Raw genomic sequence first — 19,756 nt, forward strand, 5'->3', positions numbered from 1 at the left:
GCAAGATTGACTTTTAAAAGGACACTTTTTACATGAAAAAAATTCTATAATACTTTGAATTTTTAAAATATGATTTTAGAAGATATTCTCTAGAAGCAAGCCTACAATGTGTAATTCAGCCATTGGTGGGTGAATAGGTCCATTTTAGAAACCATGTAGAAATACTTCCACATGGGACTGATGTTCAGACTGGTCCCCACTAGTTCCTGTGTTCAGGTGCAGAAATACGGACGTACTTCCCATCTTGTGGGTAAATGGCTACAGGAGGAGGCCCCCCATCCCACCCCGCCTTGATCCTGCTCCTAGGATGCCTTAGAAACACCTGTCCCTGCTGAAAACTGAGACTTCTTCCCCTTTTCCTCAGCTCCAGGGCTACTTCGGTGCCAAGGACTTGCTACTTCATCTTAAGAGCCTTTTGGTTTTTGGAGTATAGTAATACATACAGAAAAAAAAGCAGCTAGAGGAAATTGAGGCCCCCTATTAAAGCTCAGAAGAGGGGGCACCAGGGTGGCTCAGTCGGTTAAGCGTCTGCCTTCAGCTCAGGTTATGATCCCAGGTCTGGGGCTTGAGCCCTTGAGCCCCCTGCTCAGCTCTCCCTCTGCTGCTCCCCCTGCTTGTGCTGTGTCTCTCGCAAATAAATAAATAAAATATTTTTTAAGAATTAAAAAAAATAAAGTCTAGAAGAAATAATGTTGCTGCTATTTTGTTGGTACATGATCACATATATTTTCCTGGTTTATCTGATGATTTTGAGGCCAAAAGTCAGGAGTTGGTGCTTTCCTGCTGTTTGCATTCTGGCTCAGCACGGTGTACTCTTGAAGGTCTCTGGAGATGAAGTAAGAAAAAATGAGTTTCTCATGACAGTATTCAGCAGTGGTTTTGCAATTCAGTTCCACCCTGAAAAATGTCCTTAACTTCTTGTTTCACTGGGGAAACTCCCCCATCAGCCAGAAGGATATTGTCACTCTGTGGTTGTTGAATGATTTTTACTGTCTCAAGTTTGGACTGAGTTTGTGAAACCTCCAGGTTGTGGTGAGAAACAGGTAATTCCAGTACTTGGGAGTGCTCCTGGATGTAAGAGCAGAGGGATTAGAATACAGAGGGGCAGGACCCATGGCATCTTTGCTTTTTATTTAACAAGTTCTCTGGCCAGATTCTAACATATATTGCATGTTTTCTAAATACCGTATCTTGAACTCGACAAGAAACCATCTGCTGTGAGCCTCCTGTGGGCCAACGACTTATCGTGACGACAGTTGCTAAGGAGCATCATCAACACATCATCTTCGCCTTCCAGTCCCTGAGAATCCAGCAAAATAACACATCTGTTGTCTTTTTAAAAATTAGATAATTTTTTCCCTTGTTTCAAGTCACTTATTCTAGCACCTGAACATTAAATAAAGATTTTGATGTTGAAAGGAATTATATAATTTTGATTGGCCAAGGAAGGCCTAAAAGTAGGCTTAATCTGTTATATGGAACATAGATGAAAGCATATTAATTTTATTGAATACTTTAAAAAAATTTTCCAGGAACCAGGTAATATTTTAGATACTTGGCCTGCATTACAGCGTTTAATTTTCCTGACAGCCGTTACGAAGCAGAAATTTGTTTGCCTGCTGCTATATAGATGACAAAACTCAGGCTAAGAGAAGTTAAATACTGATTGCTAAGAGGTTTCATAATTAATAATAAAAGAAAAAATAGTAGGCATTCAGACCCTGGTCTATCTAGGGCCAAATAAAATGACCTGTATTCTGTGTTATGCTTATGTGTTTATTTTTAGTATTATAAGTCCTAGTCTTTTTTCAGAAAACAGTAGACTACTGTCTTTGAAAGATGACACAATTTAGTAAGAAATAGATGAGTTGTTTAGATGATTTTCTATTATCTCATACAGCACAACGATTCTGTTATTTATTGGGAGTTTTCAGTGACAGACCTTATTCTCCCTGATGCAATATATTAACTATTTAGAAATATTTCATGTTACTCACTTTTTTTATTTTTATAAAATAATTTTCCTTTTCAACATGGTAGAGGCTACGAATGAATTTTACCAAAAAGTGGTTAGAATTAACCACTGGCAAATACATTTACAAGGAACAGTTATGACATAACAATGTTGCAGAACAGAAATGGACATTTGCAAATAAAGTTTTGTTTATTTACAACACAGCCACTCTCGCTTGCTTATGTATTACTTACAGCAGTGTTTCTGCAATGACAACAGAGTGGAGTGGTTGTGACCTAGACCATGTGGCCCAGCCTAAAATGTACTGTCGAGGCTTTGACAGAAAAAGTTTCCAGACCTATGCTCTTGGATCTATACTGCCCCCCGCCCCTACTTTGAGTTGGGTGTATGCCATTAGAATACCAGAGACTTAAATTAGGAAACATACCAGGAAATGTTTTCCTGGGGTGCCTGGGTGGCTCAGTGGTTTAGTACTTGCCTTCGGCCCAGGGTGTGATCCTGGCGTTCCAGAATCGAGTCCCACATCGGGCTTCTTGCATGGAGCTTCCTTCTCCCTCTGCCTGTGTCTCTGCCTCTGTGTATGTGTGTGTCTCATGAATAAATAAATGAAATCTTTTTTTTTTTTAAAGGAAATGTTTTCCTACATCATGTCCTTATCTGACATGCTTTTCTTCTAATCCCTGTAGGTACCAACCAAGAAACTGAAGAAATATGAGAAAGAATACCAGACAATGCGAGAGAGTCAGCTGCAGCAGGAAGACCCAATGGATAGATACAAGGTATGAGAGGCCTGGGTCACCCATGAGAGCAGAGTGCCTTCTTCCCTAAAGTAGGAGTAGTGGCAAGTTCCCCTCCCTCTGTTCCTTCTTGATTTAGACGCACTCTGGCCATGATAAATGTCCAGGTATGTTTTCATTTCAGGAAACTCTTGAGTAGCCAACCATAATATTTCTTTTCTTTCAGTTTGTATATTTGTAGGTAACTCCACCTGTTGCATTTATACTTGGAATCTTCATAAGAAGCTGAGAGAAAGAGAGGGAAAAAGAAAGAGAGAAAGTGGCTATCGACTACTTTCAAAAATGAGAAAACAAGTGGCACAGTACTGTGTTAGCTGTGCATGGTCACATCCACAAAGACTTTTAGAAGGTGAATTGTTCCCAGCTTGGCACGAGAATGTTTCAGACTTTCCTCTGTCTGTAGCAACTGTCAAAAATACAAACTCATTTGGAAGGAAAAATAAAACCCACAAAGGTTAATGGAGCACAGTAATGGTGTTTGTCGCAACATTTATTTCCACAAATCTGAGTAACAGTGACATCTCATTATAGTACAGTCCCAGAATCAAGGCTGACTTCAGTTGAATATCTTAGTTAGTTGTAGTATTTTTTAAAAATTGGGCCCCTCTCATCGATAGAGCTCTTCAATGGTAATTAGCAACACTATTCCCATGAAGCAATGTTGGGGAAACACTGATTTCAAACTTACTGTTTTCCAGCTGACATATTGTCTCTCTTGAACATGTTTTAATTCCTCAGATTCCTACAGATGGGTAATGGTTCCCTCCCTTTTCATGTCAGTAACACTGGGATTACAGAGTATTGTAATTTTCACACTGAGCACCACCAATGCCAAAATATGCTGCCAAAAAAAAGTACTGGGGCGCCATTATTAATTTAATCACCCACAGTGGGCAGACTTCCACTTTTGTAACTGTAGTTGCCTTTATGTGGTCAGAGAAATCAACAAGGGCCGCTGTAGCCACAGTACCTCTTGTCTCTGTTGCTGAGCTGAGTGACATGGGAGGCTCCCAGAGGGGCATGGCAGGAGTACATGGATTTTGTAGTCAGAACGGAGTTCAAATACTGGCTTTCCAAGAAAAAAAAACACAGAATTTGTTATCCACATTGAGGGGTTTTAATACCTATCCCATTGTTCAGCATCTTGGCTAGTTATTGAACCTCTTCCTCATCTGTGAAACACATAGTAGCATACACATTTCCTTGAAGGACTTTTGCAAAGATGAGGGATGTTGTGTGGTAGTACCTAGCACATAGTTGGTGTTCAGTAATTGGTTGTTATTAGCCTTATTAAACCTACTGCCTCCAAGTACCCCGATATTACTAAAGTAATATCCCCTCACATGAATCTGTACTCCCAGTCCCTTGCTTATCTTCTCCATATATCTCCCAAGCATTGCTTCCCGATAATCCGACATCAGTATGTTTCTCCCTGTGTTTATAGAACTGGCTAAAGGACTGACAGTAAGATCCCACATACTGCTGTGGTAGGTAACATTAACCCATAAACTACTCACAGAATAAGGTTTGAAGCTGATTTCCACCACCACCACCCCTCAATAAAACTAATTTTAATGTAGCTTGCATAGCATGCTGCTTTAGAAAGGCTTGAAGCAGTCATTATAAAATTTTTTTTTAATTTTTTTAAAAAATTTATTTATGATAGTCACACACACAGAGAGAGAGAGAGGCAAAGACATAGGCAGAGGGAGAAGCAGGCTCCATGCACCGGGAGCCCGACGTGGGATTCGATCCCAGGTCTCCAGGATTGCGCCCTGGGCCAAAGGCAGGCGCTAAACCGCTGCGCCACCCAGGGATCCCATAAAATATTTTTAAGGATTTAAAATGAAGCCCTCCTACTGCTTATACTATCATTGTAATTTTCTTAGTTGCCATCATTACAAATAAAATCTGGGAAGAGTGCTTTAAAAACAGAAGAGAAGGAAATGAAAGACTAAAATTGCATATTTAAAATCAGTCTGGGACTGAGCTTCATACTGTTTCTTAAATCCTTTTCGTATCAAAGTAGATATGTATAAACAGTGCAGTGCATATTATTTTTTAAAGAGTACTTATCACACGCAAGACTTTCAGTGTGTGCACATTTTACTGAGAGACCAAACTAGAATTAAACTTTTTTTTTATTCTGAAAGCAGATACTACTTTTAACTTATGATATTCTCTATAACTCTTTCTTTTGTATTATTATTATTATTAAAGTTTAATTTATTTATTTATTCACGAGACACAGAGAGAGAGAGGCAGAGACATAGGCAGAGGGAGAAGCAGGCCTCCCACTGGGAGCCCCTTGGTCCCGAATCCCAGGATCACACCCCAAGTGGAAGGCAAACGCCCAACCGCTGAGCCACCCAGGTGGCTATTATATTTATATTTTGTGTTATCATAATAGCTTGTCAATACATCTAATATTTCTATACCCTTTTAATAACATTTAGATATTTATATTGGCGATATACTTGGTGAAGTTATGGTTCTCAAATTATAATTACATTTTCAAGGTGACAGTTGACAACATGGTTTTCAGCCATCAATATATTTGTTCTTTCAGATATTCAACATCCAGTTTAAGAAGCTAATTATAATTACCTTAAAGTAGGAGAGTGTTCTAAGAAATACCTTTTAGCCTCTTCTAAATCTAATCCTGTCAAGAATAAGATCTATGTTCCTGGAATGAGCACTTTATAATTCATAGATTTTGGACTGGGAAGCCAGTTGTGTAAATTCTTAAGAATTACTTGGGAAGGGGGATCCCTGGGTGGCTCAGTGGTTGAGCGTCTGCCTTGGGCTCAGGGTGTGATCCCAGGGTCCCAGGGTGGAGTCCTGAATCAGGCTCCCTGCGGGGAGCCTGCTTTGCTCTCTGCCTGTGTCTCTGCCTCTCTCTCTGTGTCTCTCATGAAGAAATAAATAAAATCTTAAAAAAAAAAAAAAACCTATTTGCACAGATGTGGGGTAAGCCTTAAAAAGCACACCTAATTAAATTAATTTAGTGAGTCTTCCAAAGCATAATGAAGATTATGTTATTACCTGTTCTAGATGGGCAAATCCTAGAAAGAATCAGGAATGCTTAAACTCTCTTGAGTTTGTGACATAGACAGCATTATACATCATTTCTAATTGAAGTATCTTATCAATGTTTAGTATAATTAAATTTAGAATGTTTAATTTCTTCCATGAGGCTAGAAATAGGAATTCTCTTATCAAAGTGTAATTCAAACAGGAAGAAATAATTACTCTAAGTTTACAAAAAGTTTGTCTTCTACATACTAATTTTTGTAGAGCAGTTAGTTGTTCCTGCACATAATTTAAAATTAAGCTATTTAATTAGACATACCAAAAACAATAAAAAATATTTGAAGTAAAGCTTAATTGGACTTGTATTATTTGCCGTCCTTCCATAGCTAATGAAATAACTTAGACCAGTTATCACATTTTGTTTCTAACTTGTCAAGGGAAAGAAGTTTAAATTTTGCTAAACTTCTTACCTGGAAAAAAAAGAAAAAAGACTTCCATTTTTTCTTACTGTGTGCTGCCTTTCCATACTCAGGAAGTCAAGATAAGTGAATCTATCTTTGAAAAGTGTTTTTCTACCAATGAAAAGAAACTTACATTTTATTAATTTTCCTCATCATGGAGACTGTCATTGGTTTTTGGAAGTATTTATGTTTATGAAATAATGTGCTTTTAATGAATTGTAATAGTCAAGAACATGGTTTCTATCTGCCTATGATAACTTTGTGATAGACTTCAGAAGGCTGCCACTCTTTTTGAGCATGAATAATCCAAAGCATTCACTGTTTGTAGGATGGTGGAAATTGTAAGCCTCAGCAATATTGAGGAATCTTGAGCAAATTTGCTAAGGGGCAGGTGGTTTCTGAAGATGCCTGTTCACTGATTGAGTTATACTTAACGTTTGAGAGAGGTGTACATGTTACGCATATTAAGAATTTCTAAGTTAGTTTATTGATGATCTTCAGAATTCTCCAAGAAGTTTATTCCATTTTTTTGTAAGTTTTGCTTCCTGTAGTATTTCCCAGTAGTATTACTGGGAAATTATGTCACACTAACATGTTTTGACATTATCTGTAACCCGTTTGCTTTCTTAAAAGTTGATTTGTATACTAGAGCAGGGACCTGCAAACTACGGCATGTGGGACAAATCGTTGCACTGCCTGTTTTTGTAAATAAAGTTTTATTGGAACACAGCCACAACCATTGTTTACTTATCATCACCTAGGGCTGCTTTTGCACAACAGTGGCAGAGTTTGAGTAGTCTCAACAAAGACCGTATGGTCTGCAAAGCCTAAAATACTCAGTGTCTGGCCATTTACTTTTAAAGTTTGTTGACCCCTGTGCTAGAAAATAATCTAAGACTATTTTTTAAATGCTAGAAGAACTGCAGTCTGGTTTGCCAACTGCCAGTTAGTTATTACTGACAAGAGTTTGTTTTTAGTTTGACATTTAAATTTTAAAAAATTTCTACCAGAAAGATAAAATTGGATATGTTGGGTAAAGGAAGAGCTTAAAGTAATTTCAAATATCCAGATTTTTCTCTCTCAAATCTTCATTTGCAGACAATGTAGACATTTAAACATTTCATCTGTAGGCATTTGTCTTTGAATGTCAGAAAACTGTTTGCTGAAATTTGATGATAATTATCAACTCTCTTAAAAGAATTACCCAAACGAAAATATGCGACAGATGAGTGTGTTGTTGCTAATAAAACAGTACTGGGTCTTTTAGGAAAACATTTTCTCCTGACCCTTAAATGTCTTTAAAAACCATGTGCCAAGAATTCATTATAGCTGTAGACGACACACCCCAAAGGCTGAGCTAGAGTTTCTGAAGCTGCCTCCTCCCCTCATCATTTTTTTCCTTTTTGGCATATATTCTTCTGAATGCCAGTTCACATTTCTCTGGTTTCTCATCATGGAGTAAATGACGTTTGTCATCCCTTGTACTGCTTCACCCACACTCCAGCCCTCAGACGCACAGGACAGCTGGAAGCATTCCCCTGCCCAGCAATTTTCATTCTGTTGCCTAAAAATGAACTGTTTTGCAAGATTTCTGACCTCGTCATATAAGGAAGTCCCTTCCCCCCCAGCTGACATAACAACAGTGTAAACAACTCACACCGTAGTTGCTAATAGTTCACGTACAGCATTTCCATCAGCCACGCAGACTGCAAAGGGCAGTGTGGAGAGGGAGGAGTTTAAGTGTTAACTAGTCTTCCTGAGTTGAGACTTGCTCCCTGGCTGCCTCAAGTATACTTTCTTCCAGAGAATGTTTGCCGACATGGAGAGAACTTAAGAGTGAATGACACTCTAGGAAAAACCAAATAGCAAAACAGCAGTAACAAGCGTCTGCTTTGGTTATTGTTTCATGACTGTATTAGTAGGTGTGCGATTTCATTGGATATTCTGTTTTGTTTTTTTTTTTCAATTGTCTTTGTACCTATGATTGAAAACGGTAGTTGGTCTATGACTTTTGAGGAGGTAAGTTATTCATCTGTGTCTGTCTGTGATACCGGCGTCTGTCTGTCTGAAAAAAAATGCAGTATCCTCCTCCCAAAAGTTGCTAACCCAGCTCTCGGGGCGCGCAGCTCCTGTGCCAGCGGGAGGGACTCTGGGGAAAGGGACTCTGCTCTTCGTCCAGGGCTGTCGGCTGTGTGAGATGAAGGGTGCTTGGCCCGGCGCAGTGGGCGCCTTGGGGGCGATGGAAGCAGCGTCTCCTGCGGTCCTTTCGGAGAGGGGCGGGAGGCCGGCTGCCTGGTGTTGGCAGGCTCGGAGCAGCCGGGCACACCTGCGTGTGCAAACCGTGGCACGCGGCTGCCTCTGCACGCACAGGCTGGCGGGCTGACCTTTCAGAGTGAGGCTAATAAGCCCATCCAGATGGAACTTTCTTCTCTGTTCTAGTAGAAAGGTGAACTTTTTCTTGCATCAGTCAGTTCGGTGGGGGAAGTGCAGGGGTCAGTTTTGGCTCCTCCGGGAAAGGCTGCAAAAGCCAACCCAGTAAGAATCCTCACTCGAACCCTTAGCAAGTGGGGGCAGCTTCCCTCGCAGGACCCCCCACCCCGGGGTGGACAGCGGCGCCCCGGCTGCCGGCTCAGGGCCAGGGAGGACGGCTGAGCACGCCTCCCGCCCCAGGTTCGGACTTTGGAGGACGATACTGCATTTTGGGCCTCACAGCTTGCTTTCCCACGTGTCTGTGAGTGCAGAGCCGGGTCACACTCCCACCGTGCTGCTTGCTGTGCACACACCCAACCGAAGCTTCTTGCTAAAGCCAAGGCAGTAGGGGCGCTCCCATAGGCGAGTTTGCTTTTGAGGGATGCTTAGACCCCCCCCCAGTATCTCCCAGATCTTCCCTGCCCACCCTGCACCCCCTCGGCCGCGTGTCCATAGGGAAGGGTTCCAGGTGCCACCGGCGTGGTAACGGCACGTTTCCAGTCAGCACGTCAGCCGAGCTCACGTCTCTTCCTTAGATGCTGTCACCCACCAGGCGTTTATCTCCCGGCAACAGTGAAGTAGCCACCTGGTGCATCTTTAAAGGACTCGGAACAAAGTGCTTTTCACGTGTACTTCGCCTGTAGGTTATTTTAACTCCCTGGCAAGTGTGTGTCACTGATCACCTGAAAACCCGGTAGCTGCGACATTGTCACTTGTGCTAAATGACTAAGTAATGGCTGAGGGGACTGTACCTTGGAGTCCCGCAAGGAGTTTCCGGAGGACTCGGACTCGTGATTCAGGAGCAGGGGCTGGAGGAGCGTCCCCATGGGCCCCTGTGAAAGGATTCGGCGCGAGGGAGGCTAATCGCTTCCCTGCCCCAGCAGCCTGCGCGTGAACCGCGTGTGCTGGAGCCGAGCCGGGTGCTGCGCCTGGTTCCCGGCCGGGAGGAGGAGATTGGAAACGTTTGTGAAACTTTCTTTTTATATATAATTCTAGTTTTCAACAAGTATGTAAGTTGTTGCACGAGAAGGAGTAATAAAAGACCGACTCTCTTGCCCCTGCTAGAGTTTGGGTTGCTCCAGCAAAGATGAGAGATTTAGCTTGGGGCCCTGGCTGTTTGGCGTAGACACATGCATGTATCTGGGCGCCTGCTGTTAGGATACTCCTGTGGGAGGTCGGCACGTCCGCAGATTGAGGGGACAGACAGCCCGATGGGGAGCGGCGTGCCCCTCCAAGTATGGACAGTGTCTTTTCAGGAACATCTGGGAAAGAGTTCCTGGCAAGACCACCCCTTGAGGGGTTACATAGTATGAAGGTTCAGCCTGATTTCGGGTAGAATATGAGCTTCTAAAAGGAGTGATTTTAAGAAAAAGCTTCAACGTTGGCGTTTTTTCCTTTTCAATGGAATTGAATGGCTTTTAATTTTTTTAAAAATTTTAAACACGTATTCTGTATTTATTGTTGAAAACTTAGAAACACTTTGAAAGTACAAAGACAACAATAAAAATCACCCACTGCCTGCTATTCATGTTATTTGTTATGAAAACGAGACTTTCTAGTTACTTGTCTTTTTTTTTCTCTATGAAGTGGCTGAAGCATTTCTTTGATCGTTAGATATTTTTCACTTATATTTTAACACTGCATGGAATTCTATCGTGAATTTATTTAAAAGTATTTAAGAGATTTTGAACCTTTTTTTTTTCTTTTTCAGTAGATTTCTTTTTTAAAAAAAATATTTTATTTATTTCTTCATGAGAGACACAGAGAGAGAGAGGCAGAGGGAGAAGCAGGCTCCATGCAGGGAACCTGACACGGGACTCGATCCCGGGACTCCAGGATCACACCCCAGCCGAAGGCAGGCGCTAAACCGCTGAGCCACCCAGGGATCCCCAGTAGATTTCTTTTTCAAAAATGTTTTGGCATTCCCCAACTGTCCCAGTCTTTCTCTTCCAGAAGAGAAGACAGAAATAGACTCTGTTGGCTGGTTCTGGTCAAAGCACAGGTTCAACCTTTGGCTTCTGTTAGGGGAGCCTCTGCCTCCGTGAAAGTCTTAGGCTCTGTCCTTACCATTGGTTTCTTAGCCCTTCTTTAAAAAACAAAAAGAAAAAAAAAAAAAAAAAAAGAAGAACTTAGGCCTTTTTTTTTTTTTTTTTCCACATAAGCAACCCTAGGTTGTTTTATGGAAGATAAAAAAGATAAAAGTCCTTTCACCCCACACGTTACACTGTGATATACTATCTTCCAGGGCATAGATTTGTCTTCTGGTTGTGTAGCACTGCTTCGTCTGAGTTTCTGCCAGCCTTGCAGAAAACACTGTTAGGAATGTAAATCTGAAAAACAGGAAGGTCTCATCATGTTGAAGTCTTTCCTGTCAGCTCTCTTTGAATCTATCACTGCTAACAGTAGCAAAAAAAAAAAAGAAAAAAGAAAAAAAGTACTTTTGATACTTTGTAATGGAAGACAGTAAATTGCTATTCTGAAAATCAATGTGAATGTACACAGTTCATAATGTTTAGTTCAAAGGGGGCCTTTCTTCCTAAGAATGTGACTTGGTTCTTTCACTGTAAGACTTTGTTTCAGATTTTTCCTGGACGTTCAGGAGGAAAAAACCAGCTCAGTAATTTCTTTTAATTTGTTTTTGTTAAAAAAAAAAAACAAAAAAAAAAACAAGCAAACATGTCAGAAGGATTGTTGCTCTTACTAATACAAAAATTGGTGTTCAGAAAAGTATTTTTACCCCAGGAATGAAAATGTCCATTGATAGCAAAAGTCACGAACCCACATTATCCTGATTCTTGGCTTAGTGCTCTTAATTAAATAGATTCAATTAATTTGAACTCTGATACTGGAAAAACAATTTGAAGAGATGTCTAGTGGCTTCCCCCCATTTCATGCCGTCTATGTAGTGCAGTTCCCCTGGAGGTTCAGAGTGGGATTGTTGTGCGTGTTTCAAACAAAGGGTGGCCCATGTCTGTGTTCTAGGTGAAAATGCCACAGGATGGGGGAGATGTTGGAAATTTTTCCTTTTGTGGCACCTTTTTTTTTTAAAAAAAGAAGCCTTTTAAGTGCAGCCTGTGGGGGACAGTTTTAAGTTTCACTGGGTCTAGAGAACCGCACCCGCACCGCTGGCTTAACTCACTATTGTTTCCCAGACAGCAGTCCTGCCTTCCTGTGCCACTTGCGCCTTCTCCTTTTTACACCTTCAAAAGTTCACTTTGTTGTTGTTGCTTGTTCCCCTCACCGGTTCCCTTTGCTTCTGCTGGTTTGTCTCCGCACTAACGCCCCCCTCTGGCTGTCGCTCTCTTCCTGCAGAGGGAGAACCGGAGACTCCAGGAAGCCAGCATGAGGCTGGAACAAGAGAATGATGACCTCGCCCATGAACTAGTCACCAGCAAAATTGCTCTGCGAAATGACTTGGATCAGGTAAACTTGTCATTTGCTGGGTGGAAACCAAACCATGATGACCTCCTCAAGGGCAAGGGCCAAGTGGCTCTCACTGCAGTCCCGCTGTATTGGACACTGACTTGGCTGGATGAATGGGCAGGCAGTGGGCGAGAGGGGACAGCTTTTGGACTGAATCGAGAGGGTGGAAGGCTCAAGCCTTTGCAAATGATTTGGGTTATTTCCAAACAGCATGTGTGACATATTTTTTTATACCTCTAAACTTCTCGGGTGTCTCTTCTCTTCATCTGTACTTTTCCTAAGCCAAGGGCTGCCAGCATAATTACCTGGGAAGATCAATCACCAAGACTCTACTCATGCCACTCTAACAGCGGGAGGCAGTTTACTTTCAGTTCCAGAGAGAATTTGCATCCACAATAAATGTGAAGATTTTAGATGCAGTATGTACATTAAGATATATGTACTGTTGGATAGACAGGCATTCTAGTGGCTAAGAGCCAAGATTGCCAAGGTGTGAATCCTGGCATTACAGTCTGCTCAGCACGTGACCCTGGGCAGTTCTTAACCTGCCTATATGTGTTAAATTGGGTAAAGCCTTTCAACAGTGTGTGTTCAATAAATGTTAGCTGTTGCTAGGAAGACCTGAAATTGTTCAACTTCCCTGGTTCTTTCCAACAGTACAGACAGCTTTAGGACTTCCTATTTTCTGTGTTTTAAAAGATAGTTGGCAATATGGAAAGAGTCTTGGGTGGATTTAAATTATCTCTCTTTTCTGACTTAACAAGTGAATATTCCCAACAAATGGTGCCAGGGTCAGAAAAAAATGAGACTTAAACTGTTGAATCTGTATTAATGAGACTATGGTGGGGAGTCAGTACTTTAAGGAAAATCTTTTTTTTTTTTCTTCCCTGTAAGGAAAATCTTGTTTTCATGTTAGCTCTCCTAATGGTCTGACTTGCATTTGATTCTGTTATTTCAAATCTTTTATCCACTAATAGTTTTCTTAAGATGGATAACTAAATGAGAAGGAGTTTTAAGCAGCTGGACCCTGCAGGGGGATTCGGTGAAGTTCCCTAGAGAGAGTCATACATTGCAGTTGTACAGGGAATGTACTTGGTGTTACTGATCAAAGCCTTTCAAAGGATTAAAAAATAAAGAGATGGAATGTCTACTGAATACCTACTATGCACCAAAGACTATATTTAGCAATTTTATAAGCATCATCTCATTTAATCTTGCTCATGATTCCACCAAGCAAGTATTATTTTAATCTTACATTTAATAAATGAGGAAAATGACATATATACTCTGACTTGGAAGCTATTCTAACAAAAGTAGAAATCTGGTCAAGAATATGTATGCAAGATTATTTACTGCTTAGAAGTAGTAAATACGTGTACAAGATTGTTTACTACAAAAATAATGTGCACAAGATTGTGTTACTTAGAAGAATAAAAAGTAGAAATAATGTATATGCCCAATAGAAGGGGAGAATAAAAGAATATCTGTAAAATGTCTTTTTGGAATCATTTTTAGAAACAATGGGAAGATGATGTTATAATAATATTTTTGTAAAACCTATAAATTTATCTGTATATAATTCTTACATATAAATTGCAAGGGATATGGCTGGCAAAGGGCCATTATGTAGGAAAGGACGCTGAAATGTACTTTAAAATAAAAAAAGCCTACAAGGAAATCCATCAAAATATTAATACTAGATATCTCTGGGCGACGAGAGTCAAATCTAATTTTTTGGTTCATTTTTATACATTTTTTTCAATTATTCTGTCTTTTATAAGGAGACCACAAATTCTTAACCGCTCTTGGTTTAGTAATAATATGTATTATACCATTTTAATAATCAGAAAAACTATTTTTAAAATGTTGTGCCACCAAGAAAATCCATTTTCTGGATCAATCTGGAAAGACTGCTGCATGAGTACTCCTGAAATAATTGATTATTGACTACCTGGGTAGACAGCTCATGGAGATTCTAGGTACTAGTCCCTGAAGAAAAGATTCCTTCATTCTTTCATTTTTGCCTCTTTCTCTTATTTCCTCCCTTTATACCTCTCTTTTTTAAAAAGAAAGTAAGACCTGGCCCCTGCCTTTTGAAGCTTATTATCTAGGTCAAAGAATAAAATTATCTATTTCTTGCATATCTCCTCTGAACATCTGATTTTGCAGTTTCTGCCTGACTGAGGTTTGTTTGCCTATAAAGAAGCTGTCCCTGTGCTTTGGGCATCATGCCCCCCAGCCAGCCAGGAAGGGCACCAAGAAAGTTCCAGCTCTGCCTGCCTTCACCCAGTCCACCCTGTACTTTTCCATTGCCACTTCTATCAAAATCAGATCTCTTAATTAAAACAGCAAAACTTTGGCAAACATTAAACAAACGTGAAAGCAGATTGTATTCAAGACAATATTTAAAGCAAACAAGAACTAATTAGGTAATTAGGTACTCTTTCAAAATGAATTATTCCTTACCCTCATCATGTGACTGCTGGCTTTGGGCTTCCTGGACACCAGAGGCTCTTAATTATTCTCTTTGACAGAGCCTTCTGCTTTGACAACTCGCCCTCCCTCAGACTCTTAAAATAAGGACTTTGCAGTGATTAACAATGTAAAAAGATACAACATCTCCATTTCAGTTTCTGTAGCTAGCTACCTTCTAGCCTTTCTGGTACTTTCTTGTTTCCAAGGAACAAACAGAAGAGACACAACCAGTACTTTCCCACTAATGACGCTGCCTGGTCCTAACCATAGCAAGTTCTGCGTTAGAGCAGAAACTCCATGTAATGAGTGACAGAGTCTTCAGTTTGGTTTTAAATTGAACTGGCTTGGCTAGTTCTTCTAGTTCTTTGAGAAACCATTTCTGACAGATCCTCATCCCTGATGTGAGAGCTGAATCCTTTGATCAGGTTATCGGTTGATTCATGATGGAATCACAAAAGGCAGTGCTTTTTCCTCTTATGTGTTTGTCATAGGAGCTTTAGGTAGCAATTACAAGTCTCCGTATCAATAAGGTGTTATAAGATATTGGTAACTGATGGGGTGGCTCATTCAGTTGGGTGGTGGACTCTTTTAGGCCAGGTCATGGTCTCAGAGTCCTGAGATTGAGCCCCACATCGGGCTTCTCGCTCAGCAGGGAGTCTGCTTGAGATTCTCTCTCTCCTCCTCCCTTTCCCTCTGCCCCTCTCCCTGCTCGCTCACTCGCTTTCTCTCTCTCTCAAATAGATAAAACTTTTTTAAAAAAAAGATGTGATTAGAATTAATAATGACAATGATCTTAACAAATTACGGTGAAGATTTTATAGTTTGAGTTCAAAGATGGAATATGAGTATCTTTATGTGTAGTACTATGTTCCTAGGGATTCATTTAACATGAAAGATGATTTCTAATTAAGTAAGTTATAGAAATTGGGTGTACAAAGACCGAGAAGACTCTTTTTAGAAGGAGAACCAAGTTTTTCAGATCTGGTCCTGTCTTGATCAACAGCAGAATCACTCCAACTTAACTGTTTAGCATAAAGGAGAGACTCTGGATGAAGCTTCTAGAAAATTCTGATGCTCCTCCCACATGGGACCCACAGCAATTTTTGCAGGTGTTGGAAATGTTTCTTTAGTGTTCCATAACTATGAAATAACATGTCTAGATGTGGTACACAACTTAAGAAGCTTAAATGTCCAGGTAGCAAAAATTTACAAAAGGCTTAAAATATGGGGTCTCTTTAAGAAACCAAACTTAGGGGATCCCTGGGTGGCTCAGCGGTTTGGCGCCTGCCTTTGGCCCAGGGCGCAATCCTGGAGTCCAGGATCAAGTCCCGCATCGGGCTTCTGGCATGGAGCCTGCTTCTCCCTCCTCCTGTGTCTCTGCCTCTCTCTTTCTCTCTCTGTGTGTGTCTATCGTAAATAAATAAATAAATCTTAAAAAAAAGAAAAAGAAAAAGAAACCAAACTTAGAGAACATTCATTCACTTCAGAGTGGCATGAAGAGAAAGGACTCTTCTCTTCACAAAATGGAAACTTCTGCGAGTACTAGAAGAGAATATTAAATTGTACTTTTCTTTACTAGGAGGGCTGTTGCTCAAATAATTCTGGGGTAGAACCAGTTATAGGGAGCTACATTTGGTTAGATTTTCAAGAGCACTGAAATGATCCATATAGTTATTGGATTCTCTACCCTATCACCTTCCATCAGAGACTTTTGGGGAGCCCCTCCCTGCTTTGACTGCAGTCACCTGACTAGCTCCAGAATTCACTGTTTTGAGTTTCTATAATCTGTATCAGATATCTTACAATTCATGAAAACTTCACTTGCAACATATATTTTACCTACCTCTAATTTTAGGATATTTTTTTGCTATGTAGATTTCCCCCTGCAAAATCTAACATACCAGAACAAATTTTAGAGTCTTTAAAAGGGACTTTTTCATCTTAACTCCACAATAGTTCCAAATTATCTGAAAACAGAGCGATAGCCACTAGAATATGGGACATCAGGAACTCTAGGACAGAACAGAGAAGCCAGAATGCAGTTTCCCTGCGGACTGCGCTGGCCTGGCCATCTGGACATGTGGGAGATATGGTGAAACACAGGCCACCTGGCCAGTTTTTACGATTACTTGGATAATTTTTCACTGTCGTCAGCCAAGGAAAGCTTCTCCAAATAGCTGCCTCTCCTCTGTGTCTGTGGCTCTCTCTACTGAACTCATCCTGTGGCCCTCTGCCACCTGCACTCCACACGGTGCACTAGGAGAGCCACATCCATTCACTCCCCAAGTGCTTGTGGAGGACCTGATGCTCCCATGCTGGCCTCGGTGCTGGGGAGAGAGGGATGAGCAAAAGAGCTATGGTTCCTTCCTCCCAAAGCAGGAAAGTCTAACAGGCGAGATAAGTAAGTAACACATGTAATCTGTTGTTACAGATTATGCTAAGTGCTATCAAAGGAAATAAGAGAGAGGTCAGCAGAGGAACTCATGTAGATGGGGGTGAGCAACTGATTTAGGTAAGGGTGAGTGGGACAGGGTTCAGGGTCACTTCACTGCGCATGTGGACTTGAAACAGACCTCCAGGGTGAGGTCAGGGTCTAGAGTGTGTAATGGGCATGTGTTCACTAAGTTAAATATAAATATACACACAGTGCTTTCCTATCTAATTGGATTCTATATCCAAGATCTATTCTGTATTCTCTCTGAGCTTTGTCTCGGCCTTTCTAGAAACATGGTCTTTTCTGTTTGGACTCCTGTTCCATACTTCAGTTTTCCCCAAGGCTATCTCTTCCATGGGTTTTTGGTCTTAATTTCTCCTTGCCGTACTCCCTGTCCTGTGTGAGGACCTTCGTGAGCTGTTTTACCTCTGCTGGTCTTTGAATTTTCTCACCTGTTGTCCATGGATCAGCTTGTCTCCTCTCTGAATCCATCCTCATCCCCCGCCCCCACCATGCACTAACAGCTAGAAGCTTCCATGTGAGGCTCCACCCATTCATCCAGTCCATCTACACAGTCTCAGAGTGAGTGCTGTTGTGATGTCTGACAACATGTAAGAAGTGTTTAGAAAGATCATGTCATTCACGTCTGAAGTCAGATCATGGCTCTGATCTTAGATGTGTGCCCTAGTCACATTAATTCATCTCTCCAAACTTCACTCTCATTATCTGTAAAATAATTACTGTTGTGAGGATGAGAGATAATGTGTGCCAAGTGCCGGCTGTATACTTGGCATTCGATAAAACAGCTGCCCTCTGGGTGAGCCAGGAGGAGGAAGTGGGTTTTGGTAGTGATGCAGCAATCATAACTAGAGAAAGCACACGCTTTCTTTCTTCACCTTGATGATTGTGATGTTCTCTGATGTGCAGGCGGAAGACAAGGCAGATGTGCTGAATAAGGAGCTCCTCTTGACCAAACAGAGGCTGGTGGAAACCGAAGAGGAGAAGAGGAAACAGGAGGAAGAGACTGCCCAGGTAAGAGGCATAGGTGGGCTTTTCTTTGCACAGGTGTGTCGGCGCGTGGAGTTAATACTCTAAGCATCAAGTAAAATTAAACTTATTCTAAATCAAGGGCAATGTTGAAGCAGGACATGTGAGTAGTGTTGGGTCTTGCCATTTCATTTGGAGGGGGTTAGAAGTAGAGGCAAGACCTGATTTCTACCCTTGACCAGCTTTTAGGAATACGCCTTTACTCAGATATCTAGCAAGAGGGTTAGGTTTTCTCTAAGTTTAGCAATTTGGAATTATGATCCAAGAGCTTTGGCAAATCTGCAGTTTGTGTCCCGTCTCCAAGGTAATTGACTTCAGCGGTAGTTTGAGAGGCCCAGGGAGCAGGAAGCCTGCAGAAATCTCAGCTGGGAGTTGCTCGGTTTTCCTGATTCATGCCTTGGAAGGAGTGTCGGCATTCCTGCCAGAGCTCTCAACCCTTAACTCCCTGGGAGAATGAGAAAGGCAGCCCTTTGGGAACTAGCCTTGAGGTTGGCACCCTCCGGTCTTCACGTGCATTATGAGGATGATGGGCTGGATGACACCATCTGGATGAAAGACAGGAGGGGCCTCTCTACCCTAGGAGTTGAGACTTCTGGTCTTCCTGAGAAGAGCAGGCCGATGTTCTTCACTGATGTTCTCCATCTCTGCCAGTCCCAGCCAGGCATGAGTCACTCACTTATTTTAATGACACCAGGACACCAATAATACTAAATATAAAACAGAACACAAAGCATTTCAAAAACCTGTATCCAAGCAGAAAAAAGTCCACTGAAGTTACTCAGGAAGGCATGTATCATTTAGCACCCTCCGGGACTGACAAATCCACCCCCCCCCGCCCCCGTTTTTAAAACAGATTTTATTTATTCATGAGAGACACAGAGAGACAGAGGCAGAGATAGAAGCAGACTCCATGCAGGAAGCCTGATGCAGGACTCGATCCCGGGACTCCAGGATCATGCCCTGGGCCGAAGACAGGCGCTCAAATCGCTGAGCCACCCAGGGATCCCGCCCCCCCCCCCCCACATTTTTAATTGGAAAATGATGATGACTCCTGGCATTTAGTGTGGACCAAGATTTTTTTTTAAACATAGAATTTTTCAGGAGCTGTTTAACCAGTTTGATCTGAGCTTTTTTGAGGGGTTTTGTTTTTCTTTACCTCCTGTCTTTCTTGGGCCCATTCTTTAGGTAAAGAATGAAGCAAATTATTAATTTATTATTTATTATTATTATATTTTATATTACAAAATAATAAATTTTATTATTAGCAAATTAATTTAACCCATGTTTCTTCCCTCCCTTTGTGCGTGTGCACATGTGTATTTGCATATGTGTGTATATCCTGTTTTAATTGTTATGGTACCTTTGTGAGGGGAGGGATCTCCCTTCATTTGCCAGATAAGGAAATCATGGTTTAGAGAAACTAAATGACACTTACTCAAAGCCTGTGAGCTTTCTAAGTCTGCCCTGAGGTCTGTGGGGCCTTCTCGTGGGAGGGTGGAGAGGTGTGATTGGCATCCTTAAGTTACATGGCAGAGAATAGAGACTAATATAAATAAATAACTTTGAATCAATAGAACTTATAAATTGATTTTAGGATTTATGGGGCACCTGGGTGGCTCAGTGGTTGAGGATCTGCCTTCAG

General features: G+C 41.3%; 1 protein-coding gene and 1 long non-coding RNA gene across 15 annotated transcripts in view; one reads left to right on the forward strand and one right to left on the reverse strand.

The window, feature by feature from the left end:
• RABGAP1L (RAB GTPase activating protein 1 like) overlaps positions 1-19,756 on the forward strand; it is a 735,225-nt gene that overhangs the window by 699,745 nt on the left and 15,724 nt on the right. For 10 of the 13 annotated variants that reach the window (XM_077901749.1, XM_077901744.1, XM_077901747.1 and 7 more), the window contains 3 exons: positions 2,662-2,754; positions 12,048-12,158; positions 17,995-18,099. In XM_077901749.1, coding sequence (XP_077757875.1) covers positions 2,662-2,754; positions 12,048-12,158; positions 17,995-18,099 — 309 coding nt within the window. Of the gene's footprint in view, positions 1-2,661; positions 2,755-2,938; positions 3,241-7,957; positions 8,286-12,047; positions 12,159-17,994; positions 18,100-19,756 lie in introns of those variants that run through there. The other 3 variants (XM_077901750.1, XM_077901758.1, XM_077901757.1) reach the window with 2 other exon arrangements.
• The window catches only part of LOC144316174 (uncharacterized), a 31,946-nt gene continuing 22,477 nt past the window's right edge, over positions 10,288-19,756 (reverse strand). For both annotated transcript variants that reach the window (XR_013382009.1, XR_013382010.1), the window contains one exon: positions 10,288-18,821. This is a non-coding gene — a long non-coding RNA (uncharacterized LOC144316174). The remainder of the gene's footprint in view (positions 18,822-19,756) is intronic.

This window comes from Canis aureus, chromosome 6, assembly GCF_053574225.1.
Source record: "Canis aureus isolate CA01 chromosome 6, VMU_Caureus_v.1.0, whole genome shotgun sequence".
NCBI lineage: Eukaryota > Metazoa > Chordata > Mammalia > Carnivora > Canidae > Canis > Canis aureus.